This window comes from Callionymus lyra, chromosome 18, assembly GCF_982586985.1.
Source record: "Callionymus lyra chromosome 18, fCalLyr1.hap1.1, whole genome shotgun sequence".
NCBI classification, from domain to species: Eukaryota; Metazoa; Chordata; class Actinopteri; order Syngnathiformes; family Callionymidae; genus Callionymus; species Callionymus lyra.
Window position 1 is genome coordinate 19,691,721 of NC_141835.1, and position 23,603 is coordinate 19,715,323.

At 40.8% G+C, this 23,603-nt stretch overlaps 1 protein-coding gene across 1 annotated transcript in view; it reads right to left on the reverse strand.

Annotated features, from left to right (window-relative positions):
- Positions 1-934: 934 nt before the first annotated feature.
- Positions 935-23,603, reverse strand: part of babam2 (BRISC and BRCA1 A complex member 2) — a 58,182-nt gene continuing 35,513 nt past the window's right edge. Inside the window, exons 7-12 of the mRNA XM_087780213.1 lie at positions 18,747-18,856; positions 8,450-8,549; positions 3,988-4,058; positions 2,568-2,650; positions 2,354-2,507; positions 935-1,199 (exon numbers count right to left, since the gene is read on the reverse strand). Of these exons, the coding sequence (XP_087636339.1) occupies positions 1,136-1,199; positions 2,354-2,507; positions 2,568-2,650; positions 3,988-4,058; positions 8,450-8,549; positions 18,747-18,856 (582 nt within the window). The 3' untranslated portion in view covers positions 935-1,135. The remainder of the gene's footprint in view (positions 1,200-2,353; positions 2,508-2,567; positions 2,651-3,987; positions 4,059-8,449; positions 8,550-18,746; positions 18,857-23,603) is intronic.

Consider the following 23,603-nt stretch of genomic DNA (forward strand, 5'->3'; position numbering starts at 1 on the left):
CAGGCGTCAGGACAGGAACAGGAAGTCAATGGAGGAAGTGATGTCAGCTCATTAACTCTGCTGATCATCCTGCTGTGCTCTTCATCTCCTCGACGGCTGGATTAGAGGATTTGTGTTATTATCCTGCAGGGGTTGAACCTGCAGCCTCTTCATCTGGAGGCTCCTGAAGTAAGAGCATAAATCCAGGTTCGTCTGCCTGGAGTGTGTAACGGGATCCACGAGTGACTCACAAATAAAAGACGCACAATGGTTGACGCTTCCCTTAAAAGCTGCCGTCACCGCGAGTCAAACTTCCGGTCCCTGAACTCACATCCTCCAACATCACTTTGGGATCCGGAGCAGTTTTTTGGACATGAAGTCTAATAATCCGCGGCGAAGTCCCTCAGACTCACGCTCGCCCCGGGAGGACGAGGTCAGGGTCGACGGGGGTCAGAGCCAGAAAAGATGGAGACGACACAAAGAATCTTTAATTATTTTTTACGACGACGCTCTTGAACGCCCCGGAAAGACTCAGCCGACAGTTCTGGATTAGACCCGACAGTCGCTGCGTGGCCCGCAATAAATGTAGCAGGAGGCGGCGCCCGGGGCCAGGAAGGACCCCTGACTGTGACCCCTCATACTTAATGACGGTAACACATACACACGATTAAAAAGCCACATCATGCAGTGGAAAACAAGAAAAGAAAATGGCTCAATCAGACGTTAATGTAACACTAGGATCAGAAACAATGTTCTTGAACGCATCATTAGTTCATAATCAACTCAAGAGCCCTCCAATCAAACTCACCTCATTCGGAAGGAAAAACATTTTTCTCTTGGATGAAAAGTCCAATTAAAATCCCCAAAAAAGCATTAAATATTGAACTTTTATGATCAAACCTTTATGTTAAAGTGAGCTTGGCATCTTTTAGAGACTCGGAGCAGAACAAACGTGTTGTTATTGGATCAATTATTTAATCATGATTGAATAATTCCACTGAATACAGCTTAAATAGTTGAATAAAAAAAAAAACAACCTTTGGTTTGGACACGTCTAAAAGGAGCAGGTGATGTTTGAGTGACACATGTCGGTGATTGACGTCACGTCCTGTCGTTGAGTGAAGAAAAAAAGATGGAGGACGAGTGGACGACGGTCTCACAGCTTCCCGCTGACGAAGGCGCTCTCCTGGAACTGAGGGATGAAGCTCTTGAAGTAAGACCTGTGATGGAGGAACAATTCTGTGTGAGACAGAGAAACTTACAAAAGTCACGACAAGGATGATGAAGATGAAGGTAAGAATGGAGGATGATGAAGATGAAGGTAAGAATGGAGGATGATGAAGATGAAGGTAAGAGAGAAGGATGATGAAGATGAAGGTAAGAGTGGAGGAAGATGAAGATACGAGTGGAGGATGATGAAGATGAAGATAAGAGTGGAGGATGATGAAGATGAAGGTAAGAGAGCAGGACGATGAAGATGAAGGTTAGAGAGGAGGATGATGAAGATGAAGGTAAGAGAGGAGGATGATGAAGATGAAGGTAATAGAGGAGGATGATGAAGATGAAGGTAAGAGAGGAGGATGATGAAGATGAAGGTAAGAGAGGAGGATGATGAAGATGAAGGTAATAGAGGAGGATGATTAGGATGAAGGTAAGAGTGGAGGATGATGAAGATGAAGGTAAGAGAGGAGGATGATGAAGATGAAGGTAAGAGAGGAGGATGATGAAGATGAAGGTAATAGAGGAGGATGATTAGGATGAAGGTAAGAGTGGAGGATGATGAAGATGAAGGTAAGAGTGGAGGATGATGAAGATGAAGGTAAGAGTGGAGGATGATGAAGGTGAGAGTGGAGGATGATGAAGATGAAGGTAAGAGTGGAGGATGATGAAGGTAAGAGTGGAGGATGATGAAGATAAGAGTGGAGGATGATGAAGATGAAGGTACGAGTGGATGATGAAGATGAAGGTAAGAGTGGAGGATGATGAAGGTGAGAGTGGAGGATGATGAAGATGAAGGTAAGAGTGGAGGATGATGAAGGTGAGAGTGGAGGATGATGAAGATGAAGGTAAGAGAGGAGGATGATGAAGATGAAGGTAAGAATGGAGGATGATGAAGATGAAGGTAAGAGTGGAGACAGAAAAACTTACAAAAGTCACGATAAGTATTTCAAACGATCTAGAAAAAACACGGTAATACTTCATATTTTCGGCTGCGCTGGTGGAACTGAGATCAAAGTCGGCTCCGCGGCTTTGTCGTCAAATCCAGCTAATGCTAATGCAGGTGTTTGTTACTACAGGCCGGATTATGGTAATTCCAGATGATCGGTCGGTTGGTTCCCTGCACGTCTCAGGTGTTGAGAGAAGCGAGTCTTACTTGGCTCTCTTGGCCATCTCGTTGCCGTCCCAGCGCGGGCTGTAAGGGTAGGACTTCTGCACCTGCGAGTACAGCTGCCCGCTGCTGGTGAAGTGGTACACGGACTGGAAGGTGAGGGTGGGCTGGTCGCGGGGGAAGTACAGGGGGAGGTCCACTGGAACAGACCAGATGTTAGCGGGACTGAAGGACGACGTGTGGGGAAAGCGGGTCTCACCGTGAACCAGGAAGCAGAAGTCTTTCCACATCAGCAACAGGGTGAGTTTGGTGAAGCCCTCGGCGTCGTACTCCACCACACCCCTGGAGAAGCAGAGGCTCAAGGTCGTTATTCAGCCTAACACTCGCTGAGGCTCAGGAGAAGTAAATACACGAGTATAACACAGAGACAACAATAATTTATACGTCAACAATCCTAGCAATAATTAATGTGTCATCATCACATGATCATCTTCATCATCATCATCATCATACAATCAAATTGTCATCTTCATCATCATAATTATCGTTAAAATTATTATCATCATCTTCAAAATGTTCTCTTCATCATCATCATCATCATCATTATTACCATCAAAAAATCATCAACTTCATTATCATCATCAGAATGACTATCATCGTCTTCAAAATGTCATCTTCAGCTTTATCATCAAAATGACTATCATCTTCAAATTGTCACCTTCTTCATCATCATCTTTATTATCAAAATTACTATCATCATCTTCATTATCATCATCGGAATGACTATCATCATCTTCAAATTATCACCTCCATCATCATCATCTTCATCATCAAAATTACCATCATCAACTTCGAAAAGTCATCTTCATTATCATCACCTTCTTTATCATCAAAATGACTATCATAATTTTCAAATTGTCATCTTCATCATAATCATCACCTTCTGTATCATCAAAATGACTATCATCATTTTCAAATTGTCATCATCATCTTTATCATCAAAATGACTATCATCATCTTCAAATATTCATCTTCATCATCATCTTTATCATCAAAATGACTATCATCATCTTCAAATATTCATCTTCATCATCATCTTTATCATCAAAATGACTATCATCATCTTCCAATCGTCATCATCACATAATAATTTTGAACATCATGAGCCATCTTCATCATCATCTTTATCATCAAAATGACTATCATCATCTTCCAATCGTCATCATCACATAATAATTTTGAACACCATGACCCATCTTCATCATCATCACATAATGATCAGAATGAACATGGCCATCATCACATGGTCATCATCATTATCACACGATCATAATCACTTAACTATCATCATCATCGTCGATAAATTATCATCATCACTATCATATTTCATGATCATCATCACAGCCAACATTGTCTTCATCTTCTTAACTTCATCAACATCATCATCTCTAACTGATCATTATCATCACTATCATATTTAACGATCTTCCTCATCAACGGCTTCAAACTATCATCTTCATCATCACCATCAAATGATCATCTTCTTTATGAACATCACCGTCATCATATTCTTTGAGAGATAATCTTCATCATCATCACATGGTTTTCATGACTATCAAAGTATCTGGTTTCATAGGTGTTCCTCAGACTTCATCGGCTGCAGTGTCTCGTTAACTCACATTCCGAAGTGGCTGAGGAATGCGGCGATGTACTCCCTCCTCTTGTGGTAGCCTTGGATCACATACTGCACCTACACAAAAGAGCCGCAGCATGAAACACGAGGTCTCTATTGACTCACTTAAAATAGTGGAAGAGGAACTGAAGGCAGCAGCAGTTTTGATTTTTCCTCCTGCAGCTGCACTCTGGAGGGAATGTTTCCTCAACTCAGGAGACTTGCATGTTCATTATGTTTCGCTGGAAAAAATGAAGCGTCTTTCATTTCCTTATGTTTCCAGCTGAATATTAATGAAGTCAGAAGAGTGTTGTTGAACATAGAGAACAAAGGAAGCAAATAAACAAACTCTAAACGTTCAAATAAATACAAGACAGGTAAACATGAAGAGAACTATTTGAGGATAACGATGTATATCTTTAAGCATCACTATTTCTACTACTTATATTTTATCATTATACAAAACCCTTTTCTTTTTTAATTTTTAATTGTGAATTATTTCCTACAAATAGATTCTTGCATTTTTGATTCCTCTAAAACAACACATTTAAAGAATAAAATATAACCAAAAATTAAACATTAAAATACTTTCTTAAATTCATGAAGTATTTATATGATCTCAGAAAAACGCTTCTGTTGAATTCAAACACTTTTAATAATTTTAAATCACCATTACGAGTAAAATAAAAATGGACTGTTGCACTACAATGTATCATGTAAACATAAAGAGTTAAACTTCATATAAGCCTGTTCTCATCCCCGAAATTATTTCTGAGCTTTTTGCTCTTCCATGGATTAAAAACTTTATTTGAATATGTTAACAAACAATAAAATCTGAGGCAGTTTCTTGGGAAGAAGTTAATTATTTGTGAAGAGAGACTTGAAGTTGACAGCAAGTGAGTGACGTGATCAAATAACCTTCTCTGAGTCCAGCTTCACACCGGACAAGATTCCAGTCCGGCCCGTCTATGGTGCCGGAAGTGATGTTGCTCGGCAGGTATTCGGGCCTGCCTGCACCCGTGACGGCCTCGCCTCTGGATCCATTAGCCAGGTCTGTGGCTGTGTGATGCAACAGTGTTTCCTGCTGTATGATCCGATCTCTATCACCCCCCCCCCCCGCCCCCCAACCATACATACCTGACGTTCAACTCAAACCTGCTGAAACAGCATTAAGATCCCAGATCCATAAGGAGCAGCATAGAAATAGATCTATAATAAAATACTGGCGTGTGGGTGGAGACGAGGAAACCTAGATCTGCCACACCCAGACTAGAACACGTGCTAACATTCCTTCAACAATACTTGTCAGGTCAGAGCCGAGCGACCATCACTTTTTTAATAAAAGACAACACGACTGCAGCAAGAGCTTATTCTGCAGAGTCATAAATCTGGATCCACATGAGCCGACACGTTTATTCAGGTGTTTCTGCCGACACGCCTCGCCGGCTCCGCCAAGTCTTGCATGATCCCTCAGCAATGACGAAACAATATTCAACTGGTTTTGAAAAAAAAAGCCTCGCCGAGTTATCCAAACTCTAATCCTCATCGACTGACTGAGATGATCAATGTCCATCATTCTGGGATCACAAAGTGGCTCAGTGTGTTCCTTCAGTCTCAATGTTAGCGGGATTGATTCAGGGACCTTTACTCTGAGGTTCCTCACACTGGTTCCTCATGCCGGCTTCTTTCTACGAAAAGGCTCCACTCTGAGTCACTGGTGCAGCTACGACCCGGATTTCTTGTCCAGGTGTGGTCTGAGACCTGACTCGCTTTGCCAGTTAGCTCACTTCTTCCCTTTGTCTCCCTTTGACACCCACTCCCATCTCTCCATCCACCCTTTCTTCTCAGACGTCGAGGAGCTGATTTCCCTCACAGTTGGAGCTTGGGCGGATTATTAAATATAACCTTCAAGTGATGCATGGAGCACCTAGAAATCCTTCATGGAACCCAAACTGTGGGCGATTGTTTGTGCTGACGATCCACCCACTGTCTTCTTGGCATTTAAAGTGTGAAAACTGAATCTGACATACATTTCCTGCCAAATACACAATGTTGTGATCCTCCAGGAGAGTCCAATACTTGTTGTTTCTGATTGTGCGGAGATGGAAGTGATGACAGCTTCTGACGGACACGTTTTCTCTTCATGAAAAGCCGCCGATTCGTCGGAAACTTGTTCCGTTCTTTTCTTGATCTTATTCATGCACATTTGTTCTTGTCTTCTTCACAAGTTCTTTGTCCGGTTCGGACTCTACTCTCCAAACATCTGTCCTCCCCAAACTTCTCGTCTGATTCCTCATCTCTTGGATCAAAGTTCTGTGAATGTTTATTTTAGTCTAATTCAGCGCTTTTCTCTCTGGTCTTCTGTTCTTCAAGGCAGACTCTTCCATCTTCTACCCGTGAGCGCACACACACACTCACACACACACACATCACAGCTGTTCATGATGATTCACTCCAGTGTTGGCGAGCGCGCCGGGCTCTGTGGTATGTGGCAGCGTACGTGGTGAAGATGCAACCATGACATCTGGATCAAGTGGGAGGAATAAAATCTCGGCGCTAAATGCACGAGCGAACAGCCTGTCAGTGCAACAAGATCCATGCCCGATTACCATTGAGCAATCCTCGCGACCGACATTACGTGCTGGGAGCTACACAAACTATTGAGCCTCGTTTTTCCGCGACACTCGAGATGACTTGGTCATGGACAAGAGTTTCATCATGGGATCAGTCGAAGCCGAGGTCACACTTGCACTTTCTGTTCTGAAACAGGTTACAGAGTGTGTATATCTACAGCTGCAGGCGGGTGTAACATGTTTGTTTGACTTGTGGATGGCATCTTCGGGGAAGAAACGACGTCTAGAAGTGCCCAAGGTTAACCATTAAGCAATCACATTTCAAGCACGTCCTCACTTTACCTTCCCCGGATGTCAGATCTTGATATGCCTCTTCAAACACATGCGTCAATCACCTCGAGTCCACCCCATAGATGAGGACGCCTTACCGTGGACTCGCCAACAATGTCCAGGTTAAACGGAAAATATTCTTGTCTGTGTGTGTGTGGTTGTGCGAGGATCTTTCCCCGAGGCCTAATGGCACCACATTCATCTACCCTGCATGGCTACCTGTCAACCTGAGGATGTTAAGGAGCGCGCAGACAGACTATGGATGTCAGCCAGCACGCCCACGTCGTTGACAAGACACACGTGCATGAATGAGCAGAACGTTTGACTATAAAGACATCCTTCAGTGGACAAAAATGCGGGGATGGAGAACACACCGTGAAGACAACAAACGGGGGAAGAGTATTCAAACTAAATGTGTGTCATCATGAGGGTCGTGCAAGTCAAGAGGCCACAGATAGACGGACTCCATTGAAAGATCTTGTGAGCTCAGTTGGCTACTGAAGAGTGGATATGAAGGCCAGATGAATGTTTGCTACAACTTAACCCCTTTGTTTGCTTTAGTACAAGAAAAAAAAAACTGGTTGATTGACACTTGTGGATGCTTTGAACTGACGAACCTATTGGCTCCAGGCCTGCAAACAACTTTAAGGTGGAGCTGATCCACCGGTTTTACTATTTTATTGGTACTAGCAGAGTTAAATCAGACTTGAATGCATATCACACGCTATTTGACAAAATGATTGCGTCATTCAAGAACACAAGAGGAAGTCGCCGGATTGTGTGTGATGAATAAGTGCAAGTAAGTAAGTAATTTATATTTGTATAGCGCTTTTCCAGACCAGAGTCACAAAGCGCATACACAATAGTTGATAAAATATATACTTAAAAGGTCAAGATAACACAGAGAACAACACAGGAGTTCCAGAAAATCAATGAAAAGCCCGCATAAATCGAAAAGGGTGTCACTCCAGTGTTCGGGTCACAAGCCGAACAATTTCGTCAACAGCAAGAGTCTGGCCAGCAAACCTGGAACACCGACCACTCCATAGGTCATGATTGGGACATGCTGGTTTCTCAAATAGTATTTTAAGACAATTATAAAGATTCAAACCTCTTGAAGGTTACATGAAATGATTAAGAGGGCTGAATTTGGCCCCCCTGGTCTTGAGTTTGACTATCATAAAGCTTGTCCTAACAGGGTCAAGAGATACGGTAGTCAGAAGTTCAAAATAAAGGCATCCATACAGTATATCTATAAAGATTGACACAACGTTGGCGAAAAGATATTATAGAATTAGCCTAGACACTTATCTTTGCATGTTCTCCTGCTATGTATCAAGTGGATATCTCTCTAAAGTATCTATACTTCTATTTACCAGTCTAGGTTCTTCAACTTTATGTGTTTGATTCGGCTCATGTATTACTACTACTACTACTGTATATAATGCATTTCATTAATGAGGATTCCAATATTTGGTGAAAAACAGTGAAACACTATGAACCCAGTTTTGAACCAGCAATATCAGCAACGAAACTCTGGTCAAGGATTGAAAAGTGTGTTGTTACCTTGTTGGTGAGCAGGTTGCAGACTTGTGGTACATAATCTATCAGACATCCTCCACTTGGGAACGCTGGGATATGAAGTGCAGAGGAGCCTCCAAGAGCACTGTGTGGGCAAAGCAAACACAACATCAGACACTCGCATGCACACTGACACACAAGTCCGACCACAGCCACCACAGAATGCGTCTTCAGCAGAGTGTAGTGTGAAGTCTGTCCGCTCCACCAGAACAATCGCACACTATTGAGCTCAAGGAGAACACACGCTGATCAAACTAGTTTTATGCCGTCTGTTTTGTTTCTGCAGGATAAGAAGCACTTGTGTCTTCGTTCAGTCATCAGATGGACATCCATTCATTCAGTAGTTCAACATAATTGATCAGAGATAAATCCTCATTTCCCTCATTAGAGGAGCAAATCACTTTGAAAATATCGATAGTCGATCACAACACAGATGTCAGAGACATTACTTCCAGCTAAAAAGAATTTGGCTCCACTTGCTAACCTCAACCCTCCCAAATTCTTCCCAGACATTCCTGATGAAGACCTTATCTACACCAACACTCCTTCTTCATCCACAGGTTGAGTCACATTTCTGGATTCACACAGTTCGTTTCATCAGCTTTAACCAGACGCTGGAATTTCAACTTGTTAACATCCATATACTTAGAAGTCCAAGACGATTCAAGAACTGCTGTGAACATAATGCATATCATCAGGAATGACCAATGAAATACAAATTAAATGGTAAATCATGTGAATCTGGGAGGATGAAATCAGCAGTGTGGAAATCAGTCCTTATCTGAGATAATTAAGCTATAGGAAACAAGACTTGTATGACTAAGGTTGAAACCCCTGTACTACAGTTGTATGCGTCTCTTAAACCTAAATCATCAGGCTCAAAATATTGTGATATAAAACCTAAGATTATTTTTAAGGTTATGTCATTACACATCAAAACCGAGTTTTTATTCTTACAATATTTAAGACTGTAATGTATTTTCAACTGTGTATTTCTGATGGTCAGTTGAAACTGAGGCTCCGCCTTTCCATCTTAAAACCGCAAGTCTTCATTGGAAAAATATCTCGACTGAGGTCGTAGAGAGTTCAGCAATGTCCGGAATCAGCGTGTTGCAGCACATTTACTGGGGAGTGAGTGATTTATTCAGAATGTCCTAATGCTGCTTTTGGTGGGAAACAAGAGGTTCCTTCAGAGCGGGCCGATATTTGGTTGCCTCGGCCAACCAAATATCAGGTGAGCACTTCGGACACAAGACTTTAAGACCCTGATGTTGCCAAATTCTTTCGGCATTGTGGGCACAATTAGCCTGACGTAGGACCAACAACTGCCTGCTTGGGTCTCTGTGACAAAATGAGAATCTAAGCTTGTTTATCCACCCACAGATCTAAGAATAGCTCATTGAGATGGAAATACGGACACAGGCAGAAAATACTCTGGTCGTCACGCATGTGTCAGAGTGTGAACAAAAGTCGCACATCTCTAAATACAATAGTTACCTATTTAGTGCTCACCCACGTGTTCTGCAGTGACGTACTGCGTGTACCTTTCAGTACCACAGAACTGCGGTGTCAGCGGAAATACCGTGGAAAGGCTATTTTGATTGAGTCATTGTAGATGATGTTAGAATTGAACATATTTCCCTATGAGTCAAGTCCAGCTGTAGATGATGAAAAAAAGTTGGTCCTATTCTCACAGGGGTTGTCTTAGACGGCTTTTTTCTTGAACCTTTGAACCATGTGTTGCGTCTTGCTATTGCAACTTTGAATGTCAGGAATTAGTGTGATGACTGTCAAGATATTTCCCAACTGACTGACTACAAATGAAAATTGTAGTGGTGAGCAGAGGAAACTGCCTGAAAGTACAGAACACACTGACACAAATGTAAAGCGGTTCTACAAATGATTGTGTGTCAAATTCACAACCTTTTGAAGGTTGCACAAGGCATCACCTACGCACCAATAAACCAAAGGCGGATCCACAGACACTACTACACAAAACCACTAACACCAACATTTAGTCAAAACTAAAATGAATCTGTTTTTTTTCCATTCTCAAAAGTTTCAAACTTAATGTACTCATTACTACAGATTTACACGCATGTGACAAAATGTTTCAGGCCAAACCCAGCAACAAAAACAATGTGTGGCTCATTCTACAAGACCACTTTAAAAAAATAATAATTGAGTGGATAATTAGACACAAGTCATTTGAAAATAAAATTTTAGGAAATTTATCCTGCAAGGGTTTGAGTGATGTTAGAATTTTACTTAAAGAACAATGTTTGTAAAACTGCACTTAAAATGTCATGTAGAATTTGTCAACGTGGTTCTCAAAATGTATTAAATATTTATTGAAACATTACATTAGCAAATTACTTTAATTAAAATCTATGTCACAAACTTCACATTGAGAAAAAGTTCTGCTTCTTTTTCTCTGGCCTTGTAAAAAAGTTAAAAAAGAAAATGCAACATCAAAAAACATATTTAGAACTAAAAAGGTCTCACGGACTGAAGAGAATTTGTATAGAAATGTGTGAACGTTTCCGAAAGATTGTGTTTAACTTGCACAATACAAAGTGTGCTCTTGTGTCTCCACTGGTGACAGGGCTCTCAACACTACCCACACACACTGGAGCCGTCGTGCAGACATGCTGCCTAACTCAACCCTCTGAGCTACAGAACTTAGTTGCAGACACAATTACGGCGACACAGCAGCATTCACATGTAAATAAACAGAGCAATGGCGAATTGCTCCTGACTTCATCGACCACAGAGATGATCCTCAGTGACTCAGGTGGCTGTGTTTGTTTCTGTGTCTGTGTTAGCGACGGCGCAGTGGCAGAGTGAGAAGATTAATGCTTGAATAGGCCATGAGTCAAGCAACAGTTGAACATGAATTTGTAAAGTTGTTCCTCTGAAGATGCAACACAACGCTAAAAGCTAACGAAGGCCTCAGACGTCCATATATGAACCTGTTTGAACTAAAATTCCTCTTGTTGTTAACCGTGTCTGGACAGGGCAACGCTGGCCTTTGGCAACAGACATCGGTAACCTTCATGTATGATGTGAAGCTCCTGGAATGGCAAGAAAAAAAACCTCTCTTCCTCATCTGCTGGGATAAAAACCATATTAACAAAGGCCTCGGGCCACAATTACAGCAGCCCTCTCTAGGAAACTATGAAGGGCAGAACAATGGGGATCTCGGCTACAAATGAGCTCCAAATGTCCACTTTCGCACTAATAGAATGTGATTTACGTTTATCTTTAATACGACAGGAAAACATATTTGCTTCAATGTGCTGTCAAAACAACCTCAATTAATCAGATAGATGATGATGTTTGTTCAGACTCTCGTAGAGAGATGGAGGCACCTGGTTAAACAGTTTTGCTCTAGATACACAGATCTATGAAGGACGCTTACCCACCTAATGATCACCAGGTCCTGCTGGATTACTCATATGTGGCAGTTTCCTTTGGAAGTTCTACAACCAAAGCATACATTACAATACACCAGAGGTGCCTTGGAACTACTGAGTCCCTTGCCATACTGTGGAATTTAGTTATTTCTGTTTTTATTTTTAATTTTTCATACAGTACTGATTATGTAAATATATTTTAGTTCCCCTGTCTGACAATTGTATGAGACGATCTCATCTTTGATGCTGTAGGCCACAGCCAACGCCACGACAGTTACAATGTTTTCATCTAGAGCTGTCAAACAGCAAAAACGACTCTCTCTACTTACCCTTTACCCCGGAAACCAAAACAAATTTTCTCCAATTTAGCAACTCAGTCTCAGTACACCTTCAAAGACCTACGCAATAAATCCATCTTTGATTCGGTATATACAGTATATACAGTATATATATATTTAAAAAAAAGAAGAAAACTGATGTCACAAACGAGGGAGGGGAGGCAGCGCAATCAAAGGAGCTGTAATACATTTTACTGGGCCAGTAATCATTATGAATTTCATGTTGTTAAAATGATGCATGTTTTAGATGTGTTAGAATGTGGTAAATGTTAATGCGATCTTGGGAAAGGTATATAGATTAGATTAGATTAGATAGATTAGATAGACTAGATAGATAAGATAGATAAGATAGATAAGATAGATTAGATAGATAGATATACTTATTAGTGAAAGATGAGTTTATTGCACAGGATTGCGTTCTATTGTGCGTTCTATGTCGGAGGGTTCCTCAGTAAAACAAATCCATGCCTTTAAAGTGACACCAGATCTGAAACCAGCCAGAGAATGCTGTGAATTAGACATCACAAACCGTCATCTAAAGTTTTTATCCAGTTCTTCTACTTTCTCTATCAAAAGGTCATAGTTGCCCAACACTACCAGGGGAAAAATTCAAGTGCTCTCAGACTCTCAAGATGCTTCCATTTGTATTCAAAAGTTGGACCGAGAAAAACAACCTAAGAACATGCCGTCGACATTTGCTTTGACATGTTCGATACGGTCCTGAAGCCACTGAGCTCCAGTAACACGCTGGAAGGAGGACTAATGGCCAGTAGGCGAGTCAGAAGAAGACGCGACGGAAGTATTTCTCTTAATGCACTCGTCTCTCAGGTCAGACTGTCTGGCTGATATTATTTGATCAGAGTAGAGTGACAGGATGTTTGCCAAACCTTGAAAAATAACTGATCGAGATGCAGAGACATCCAAACGCTCTGAAACACCTCCACACACACACACACACACACACAAACAGGCACGCACACACACTCACAGACGCACACACCCAAAGGCAAATGCAGATACACAAACATTAGTGCACTGCAGCCTAAAACTGTCTCTCTGCGTTGAGTTTTCTGGGCTCCTAAATCTGGTTTGGGGGCAGAGACGGTGCCCACTCGATTCTTTTATGCAATGCAGCAGGTTTTCTGGGGGAAGCAGAGATGTATCCAACTCATCTCATGGGCTCAGAACAATCAGGTAAACGAGAAGTGAAAATGAGTCGTGGTTCTACAACAGCTAAACATCAGAATCTTTTGTTGTTTTGAACGGAATTAACGACATGAGCACAGAGGGCTACAACAGCAACGTTATTCTGGAATTTTGGAAACAAGCAATGTTGATCATCCTTTATATCAATAAGAAAATGACACTAATTCAAGAACTAATCCCTGATATTGGTCCTTGTTTTAGGTCACGTGTTTCAGTTACCTAATGATCCTATGGAACAAGAACCTTCATTAAAACTTTATATTTAGCCTTAACCCTCATGTCTTTCAGAAGCCTAAAAAAAACGAATGTGGTTGTGGTGTACCTTGTGTTGCCTCTGGGTTACCTTGACCCTGAGATAACAAACCCTGAGATTAAAGGCAATTAAAAGAGTTATTCAAATCAATTGTCTTTCTGTTTTTCCTTCTAATTTAAAGTTTATAGTTTTTACTCCCTCATGTTTTTAGATTTAGAAGTAATTAATATTTTATAACAATTCAAAATAACAATTTGTCTACATCCTCACTGCAGCAGTCTATCGAGGATACACTTGAGACTGGCTGCAAAAAGACTGGAAGTCTCGTACACAACCAGGTCAAAAATACAAATTAAAATTTAAAAAAAGACTTGTATGGCTAACCGAAAAACTGTATTTACAAAATAGCTGCAACCAAAAGTTGCAATCGAGACTGTGGTCCAGGAACAGACAGGTGACGTCACAGATGGTATGTCCATTATTTACACAGTCAGAAAAAAACAAACCAAAAAACCCCACTGTCTTTTGTAGGTATCAATTGATATAATCTGTGATTAAGTGCTTTGACAAATTCTCTTTAAAACTCTTTAAAAATAAATTGATTAAAGAAAAAGGAGGTACAATTGTGAGGGCCCGTCTAATATTTTGATATATGTGGATTATTAAGAAGGTTCTGGAACGTACTGGGAGCAAAGACAGTCATTTCAATTTTATATTAAATGCATTTAACCCTTGGATTGAATTGAAATAATGTGCAGCAGTTTATCGTCCATGGGAGACCATTTAGAAAACCCAGAAGAGAATCAAACAAAAATAAACATTTTTAACACCTTATATAACAAACACATCTTAAGCAACCTACGGATTCACGCTTGTTTGTACTTTTCATAATCAATAACAACTCCTGAAAAAGAACAGCAAGGTCCATCAAAAGAGCCAGCGGAGCGTCCGTCTGCATACAGTGGACATTATTGGTAAAGAACGTAGGTGTGCGTCCGGGGTATTTTTACGTCTTTTGCTCTCCCTCGCCGCTCTTTAAGGCGGCAAACATTAGTGTTACGGTACGTTTGAAGACAGAGAAAGAGAGAGCAAGAAAGCGCGGGAGGAGAAATAGAGGTACAACACAGTAGCTTAGGGGGTTTACCAGTTTTTTGTTCGCTGAAGGAGAGTATAAGTGAGATATCAAACAACTCAGGAGTGATAGGAAAGAGAGAGAGAGTGGAAGGCTCCGGTGTTAAGTGTGTGTGTTGTTCCACATCCTCTCTGCTTCAGTCGAGCGAGGGACGACCTTGCTGGGTAGAGCACAGCGCTTCCCTCTCTTTTAAGTCCCACTCACTCGCTCATTTCCCTTTGAGGATCAGCCAGAGGGATCAAGCAGAGGAGAGGGAGTGATGGAGATGGATGGAGAAGAGACGGGCTGCAGACGCACCGGTGGAGACGGAGAAGTCCGTGAAAGGTGAATTTAGAAGTGAAACAAGGTGGAGGGAAGACGGACATGAATGAGCAAATGAAAACATCCGGCATTCAGGCTGATGAAGCTGTTAACATCTAGAATCCAACCTGCTGTTGGACAGTTTAATTATTTGAAAAAAATAAAACACTTGTTGTCATTGGTTATTGTTGTCATTCTTCTTTATATCAGAAATCGTGATTCAGATTATCCACCGGTCTCTTATAAACTGAGCCTCTGATTTTACATGGATTTTTTTTTCCAGTCGCTTACAACCAGAAATCCATTCATCCATTCATCTAACAATTAACAATTTCCCGAAGGAGACCTCCAGAGGGATTAATAAAGTTTTTATCTACCATCCATTTTCATTCTTCTATCCTTCTATCAAATGCATTTTTGAATCCATCAGCCATTAATCTTTCCTCTATCGATCCATCCAGCTAACTAACAATCCATTTTCAACCCCTTATCAAAGATAAGGTCAAGGGGGCAGCAGCCAGAACTCCTCATCTTATTTCAAAGACAAAAAAAAGTAGTTTTGCCCGATCGTATCCACAATCTTGTTCCTTGTATCACAAAGTTGGGGACCATTGCTGAGAATAAGAAAATCAATGGACGGGTAAATGGTGAGAGGTTCACTAATGTGTTCACCTGTTCAACATCTAACATGTTGAACATAAAGACAAGTGTCCATGATGTTGGACTTCTCCATACGACGGCGGAATGCGTCGGCAGGATGGAGAGAGATGAGCTTTCCTTCAGTTGAGCCAGCACAGAGATAATGAACGGCTTCAAAAGACTAACGAGGGTCAGCAAGGATACGTGAAGAACTTGCTCTGCGTAAAAACACGTACAGTCAAAAATAGCTTCATATGCGGAATTAAGGAGCGATCCATGACAGTTCAAATCCGTTCATGCGCAGTCTTCTTCACACATGCAATCATTTATCTTCAAACAACAGAAGAGAAGACATACATCTTTTGCCCTAGGTCATGTATTATCACACTCCCACGCAGCTGACAAAAAGGTGTACGAAAACACGCAGAGCAGCAGAACTATTCAGGGTCTGGATATGCATATGTGCAAATGTCTGGAGACAAAACAGCAGAAAAGGATTGATAAAAGAGATTATTCCTTTTAAGACTGGCTTGTTTTATTGCCTCTTCTTTGTTTTCAAAACCTCCTGCTGGTTCACCGCCATGAGGGGAACCACTTCCCCCCCCCACTTCCTGGTCCCCACTCTGCCGCCTTCAGCCTCCTACTGTCTGCTCTGCTCTCGTATCTGGAAGAGGACGAGACCCTCTAACACCACCGCAGAAGCTCCGGTCTGCTGTGTAGCTACTGGAAGGTCACTCTCTGGCTACACACACATAAGTGCAACACAGACATATGCAACAATCACACACATTTGCATATGAGCCTCAAGTATTGTGCTGTTCCAATAACAGCACTTGATAGCAGCCTCTTGAACCACGCTGCCCTGCTGCACAACGCTAACTGTCAAAAGCTGGAAGAGAGAGGAGCTGCTCCTGGATGTCTTCAGGCAACAGAACCGTGGTTATCTCATCTCAGGTAGGAAGGAAAACTATTTCAGAGAGCAACTGAAGACCAAGGTGTACATGGAAGCAAAACAACATACAAGACTCAATAAAGAAACCTAGTTGACCTCTTATCCTTATCCACCTTTACTGTTGTGAAATAACTCGTTACAGTACTTTCCAGTCAGTGTGTTTTCAGTAAAACACTTTTCACTACGATATATCCTTTTTTTATTAACGGGCAGCTAGTGTGTTGATTTAAGTGTCTCTTAAATTTATCTTGGAGTCATCAGTATGTGTCTCTTTGTACAAAACTCGCTTTTCATTGAAATATTTACATTAGAATATGTGCTTAAGCCCCGCCCACTGAAAAAGCTTTGATTTTCTGGAGATTATATATTTTTTTAACATAGGAACACCCACTCTGCTGTGATTGGTCAATCACCAATGTTTGTCATCGGGCGTCATCAATCCCTAAAGTCTCCACCTCCAAGGGACTCATTGTATAAACAAAGCGGGGCGTTAATACAGCTGGCTGCAGGTGGAGCGTAGCCCATTATGACGCCATAGCGGACATTGTGCTCGTAACCTCTTGTTCGCCGAGATTAACTTTAAAACATCGTCATGATGAGAGACTTACTGCACCTTGGAGTAAGTCATATTAAAACATGTTAGTAAGTCAGTAAGTTGGGTTTTTACATTAGTCGCCCTTTAACATATGTAGCATTGAGGTCTCAGGACGTGTAATTCCACTTGTTTAGACATCTGTTGAGTCAGTGCGACAAATGGTCTGTTGCACATGGGTCAAAAATCTTGGCCCCAGTGGACAAATCCAACCCGCCAAGTGATTTTATGAGGCCCTTTGGAAGGTGGGCTGGAAATCAAGCTAGATTATTATTCATGTTGACATGGTGACCTATAAAGTTATCAGTGTTTAAGATAAGCTATGGGACATAACTCAAGAATGTCAGCAACCAGTAAAACTGGAATTTGTTTGGTGAAGCAAAATAAACAGAGATAATTAAGATAAATTGAGCATCAAAGAAAGATAAAACAATATCACTAATTTTGTTTGGCCTGCGACTCAAGACTGCTATAAGAGTTTGACACCATTGGTCTGTTTTAAAAATACACTCCAGTAGATGACTAACACACACACAATTATGTCCTTCTAATGCATTTATCAACAAAAGAAACCGTCTTTCTATACATATTTTTTATTTCTTTCCATCTATCATACAGGTGTCTGAGTTTCATATTCATCAATCTCTCAGGTAAATAAGGGAACACAGCAGGGAGTGAAGGAAGTGGCACATAAATGGTGGGAGACAGAGAACACAACAGCGACTGCAGCAGATGAAGATGGAACAGAGAGAGACAAGAGGATGCGAGAGAGAGAGACAGGCGAGGGAGAGTGGTGTTGGGGGAGGGCAGAGGTCTGTTAACCTGGTGCGACGGGGCGTGTGCTTGTAAATAAACATCAGCCTGTGATTATTCAGAGCACGGAAGCTCAGACCGTGGAGCCCCCCGAGGTCAGAGTGGGTCCCTACCTGGCTCTGAACATGTGCACACACAAGTTCATCCTCTGCAGAACACATGTACACACATGGCAAACATGATAGAACCCACTTAGTACATCCACACACTTGTGTAGAAAACACACACGTCCAATGTGAACTGACAAGCACATAGATCTACATGACAAAAAAGATGATTTAAGCATGTGCACACACACATTTAGAGACTCACACATTCCCACAGATTCACAGGAGACTCACACAACACTGTTGACACCACAGATGTCTGCAGTCATTTCTAGCTCACACACACTGTTTCATTTATTGGATTTTTCAAAATGGTGTTTGAAAGAGAAAAGAAAAATCATTTGTTTTTCAGCTACCAATAAAAGCATATTTTACACATCATACTGCTTCAGACCAACATAGAAATGAAGAGAAGAAAAAACAGTGATACATACTTTCAAGTTAGACCAGTTTAGTCTCCAGTTTCCCACATATCTGAACTTTGGTGACTTTGTTCAGTTTAATAATAATAATCCGAATTAAGGATGTACTCACTGCTCGATGCTTGGAGAGAGGTAGAGTTTGGGGAAGACTTGAGTCGCCTCCCCATCTTCGAAACTCACAGAGAGGAGGGCAACATCTTCACCAGGGTCCAGCGCCGTGTCCTGAAGAAGAATAGGATTGAGTGATTGACAGACCTTGAATGACTGAAGCTGTGAAAAGACCGCTTGTGGTCACACTAGGCCAGGGGTCTGCAAACTTTTGCACTGAAAGAGCCATTTGGACGCGTTTCCTACAGTTAAGGAAACTGTATTGACTTCAAAAACAAAATATGATGCCATATAAGGATTACTTACTTTGTTTAATGCTTTTACTATATAAACTATAAACAAAATGTAAAAGTTCAAACTTCACTCATCAAAAAGGAACTGATTCCTCAACCCTGACCAAATAATACTAACCCTACTAATAGTACCGAGTAGTCAACTACTCCATTTGATTCTTAACTGCTGGCTCAGGACCCAAAAGTGGGGGCAAGGTGGATTATCCTGTTAGAACAAATACATCTGTTTTTATCCAGTATAACTACAATTAGACTGAAACATGCATTGCTGGGATGTTTACACGTTTAATTTAATACAGTTCCATATTTTCAGTGATTTATGACTGTATATCATAATAATTTTTTACATTTCTGATACAATTAAAATGTTATTTTTGGACAAACTAAAGTAAAATAATGTAAGTTGTGTTGTGCGTGTTACTGTTTCTTTAAGACTGAGACAGGTGATGGGGGGGGAGTGCATGTGAGCGTGAGGCTCAGCGACAGTTACAACTTTTACCGTAGAACTTTTGGTGTCAAATAAAAAGTAAAGTGAATGAGAGGGCTGCTCGTTTTTCATGCATCACTGGAAAAAACTCTACGAAACATTTATATGAAATATCCACATTATACCAATCCTTATTTTCAAAAAACTCAGTCGCATCAGAGGGCTGAAAGAGCCACAGGTTGCCGACCCCTGCACTAGGCCCACGTCATTCCTCTTGGGACAACCGGGCCTACTCAAGTCCATTAATGCAGTCTAATCTGTTGACACGCGTCTCGGGAGAAAACTGGTGATGACAGAAAAAAAAGCGCCTCTATCTTCAAACATGGAGAGAAGAACACGAAAGACACCAGAAGAAAACATCTGTTTCGTTTCACGCCACATTACGTTCAACAGCTGCACCGAGGCTGAGCTGATGACTGGAAGCACCAATCAAATCATGTGTGAGACGGATCAAAAGGCCACCCGGAGCTGCGCATCCGACCCTCGTCCGACTCTCAAGGTTCTAATTTCTCGTTCTGTGATGCGTTTCCTCGAGCATGGCCGCAGTCATTAGAGCAATTCCACATCAAATATTCCCGCTTTCTCTGGGCTCCGACACAGGCTCAGCAGTGTTAATCAAATGTCTTACAGATGGTTTGAACCCATCCATTTGTTATAATCACTGCCCGCTGTGGGAATAGGAAACCAAACCACCATACATGATGGACAGAGGCGCAGTGCAACCGGTTTTTCAGTGAAGCTGCCTCCAACCTATCAACCCTGTTAACCAATTAGACGCACTGCTGTCTGTCGGACGGAGGAAAGTTCACGGAGTGGGCGGCGAAAGCAATTCTCTCGCTGAGCATCGACTCCCCAAGTAGAGTAGAATTAATGTGATTGCATGTAATCTAATGAGTCTAAATGAACTTTCAAAGTCAATTAAATAATTCAATCAAAACAGCGACTCCGAGAAGATTGTGAAAAAACTGTCGATCGGAAAACACAGAGACACAAATGAACCGAATAACAACACAAAGAGTATTAGGCTATTATTAGTTTTACGATAATATCAAACAATAAAGACCATAGATATCCTCAAGAGTCATTAACCCACATTTTCTTGGGAGAAATATCTACTCAGACGCCGTGCGATAGAAACTAAACAACTAAAGAATATAACCATGATAAAAAAAATTGGAGGAAGAACCCAAAAGGAAGAGGAGAACACAGGGTAAGATTCAGCGAGTGTGGCATCCCAAAGTGTCGCCTGATGGATTCAGTTCACATCAAGATAGTCTGCATCAGTAAACAAGAACTGCATCAGTGGACAAGAACAGCAGTGCTCACGGCTCCTGCCGCTGACGATATTGGACAGATGGGAACAGGCGTGGAGATCTGGGACTGCGGTAGGCACTGGGTTTTAGGAAAAGATTGTTTCGCTCCAGTTTGTAGCTGTCAAGTTTGGTTCACGTTTAGTAAAAGTGATTTATGCACAGAGCAGGAGAAGGTGACAGATGAAATGGAATCTCAGCGCATACTTGAGCAGAGTCATTGAGACGCTTTTTAGGAGCTACACGCTGGGTCAATGATTTTGACTTGTTATTATATTTAAATCTCGTCTTCCCTGCTTTTATCAGTCGATATATTTCTGTAATTAAGATTGCAGGATCCAAAATGTTTTACTGAAACTAGGTTAGGTTAGGTTAGGTAGAACTTTATTGATCCCTCTTCTACGGGAAATGTTTTTTTTTCCCAATTAGAACACAGCAATACAGAAATTATTCATAAAAATAAAAATAAGACAATGAGAAATTAAGAGAAAGAACAAGATGATACAATCTCAGTCTAAAGATAAAGAACATAGAGTAAAGAAAAGTAACAAAGACGAAGGATACAAAGATAACATAGAACAGACATCATGATACTTTTACTCCACTTCTGCCCCCAACAGAATTGTAAATTTAATAGCCCGAGGAATGAATGAGTCCTTGAGTCTATTTGTTTTGCACCTGGGTAGGAGCATTCGTGCACTCATTCTGCTTCTCTGCTCACTGATGACAGTGTTCAGACGATGACTGTCATCATCCATGATGGACAGTACTATCAAAGAGATAAAAGGAGGAAAAATAATAAAAAAAATTAAATAAATAATTCAAAAGTGATAGTTCACCCAAAATTCAAATTCACTGATACTACTCACCATCATGTTGACTAACAGTTGGGATTATTTTCAGGGTAATCCGTTACTTTTTTCAGTTATAAGCAAAAATATAAGTTTGTACTAATTACTAACCTTACCCCTCTTCATCCAAAAAGATCAAAACAAAAGACACAATAAAAACATCTAAATACATCCATAATGCTCATCTGTAACGTCCATCTTGTATTGAAACCTCAAAATTAGGCAATGTAAAAAAAATGAAACAAGTATATAATTTAAGATAGTTTATAGCGGAAGATAACAGTCCATCAATCTTGCACACACAATATGTTTCAATGAGGAAAATACCTCAAGCAGGAGCAAAATGACTGGAAGCTTCTGCTACAAACAAGCTTAAAAATATACAGACTTGACTTAGTTTTTTTTGACATTACAGACGAGCACCATGGAGGTACTTTTATGTTTTTAAGTGTCTTTTTGGACTAAGATAAAGACGAAGACAACTGAGCTCCAGTAGCTACATTAAAATGGCCACATTTTTGCCTATAACTTTAAAAATTAAGGGATTACTGTGAAAATAATCCCAACCGTTAGTCGACATGAGGATGAGTAGAAAATGAAGGTGAAGTTTTAATTTTGTGATCATGTTATCTTTTTTTTACTATTTAAATCGTTGCCCATGTTAATAGCAATACTGTTGAATTGTTTCTGATAAATTGATATCATGGTTGTTGTTGAAGTTGATGTTGTACATTTCCATTTTTGGAATTAAATATGATGCAGACAGTGTTAATCTGGTTAACTATCTAATGCTTCTGATAGCGGCAGACCATTATTTTGTCCGAAATTCTCTGAGCATTGCAGTTTTTCTGTCTGATAGATATCTTTTAATTATTGAATTCTTGTATTACTTTGAAAGGTGAGAACCCATGTTTACACACAATACAGAAGGTGTGGACGATCCATCACCCAGTAGAGCAGGGGTGGGCAATTAAAATTCTTGAAGGGCCACATTCAATTCTGTGAATGTTTTTAGGGGCTGTCAAGCAAAAAGAAAGACGAAAAAATCCCTAAAAAAAGGACATTAGGCCATGACATTTGTTAAGCTAATTAAGCTGCATTTAATTCTTGTATATATTAGTTTTTTCCAAACATTTCTTCAATGAACTTAAAAAAAATATTTTTAGGGATTAATATATACACAAACAATTACACACAAAAAGGACAGAAGTGTTATGTGAAAATGTAAATTATTAATAAGTACAAAATATATTTGTTAATGCATTAGAACCATTTATACATGATCATACTTTGACATTACGAGGGCCACACTTTGCCCAGGTCTGCAGTAGAGGGACAAGTGTGAAACAGAGATCCTGATGGATTTCTTTGTAAAAATATTGTAAAAGACACAAACAAATCAGAAGATGGTTAAATCAATATATCCTTCCCTATAACAAAATTACAAGCACACTGACAATGAGACCAGATTGAGATAGAAAAAGATTTATGAGTTAATCACCGTAAACTGATTCAGTTTAGGATTTTGAGGATCACATATATCAATTTTAGAGTCAATTCTCAGATTATGGCTGAGTCAAGTCTCCTGTGGCAGGATGCTTGAATATAAGGCTGTTCTCTGGTGAATCTACATTACGTGCGAACATTTGTAGTTTCTTCAGCTGAGCAGCAGATGCATCTCTGCGCTCGTCTTGAGGTCTTGCAGGCAGATCCGCTCGGGTAGAAATGCCGCTTGCTTATGTAAAAAGCAGACTTAAAACAGGGCTGAGCTACTCGGGGCCACAGGCGAGACCGTAATGAAGAGACCTCTACATCAGAAAGTAATGAGACTGAAATGCCCCCCTTAAGAGGACACATGACGAGGGCGTCCTGCAGGGGCGGTGGTTGGATGTTAAAGCAGTATTTAAGACACGCTGCAGG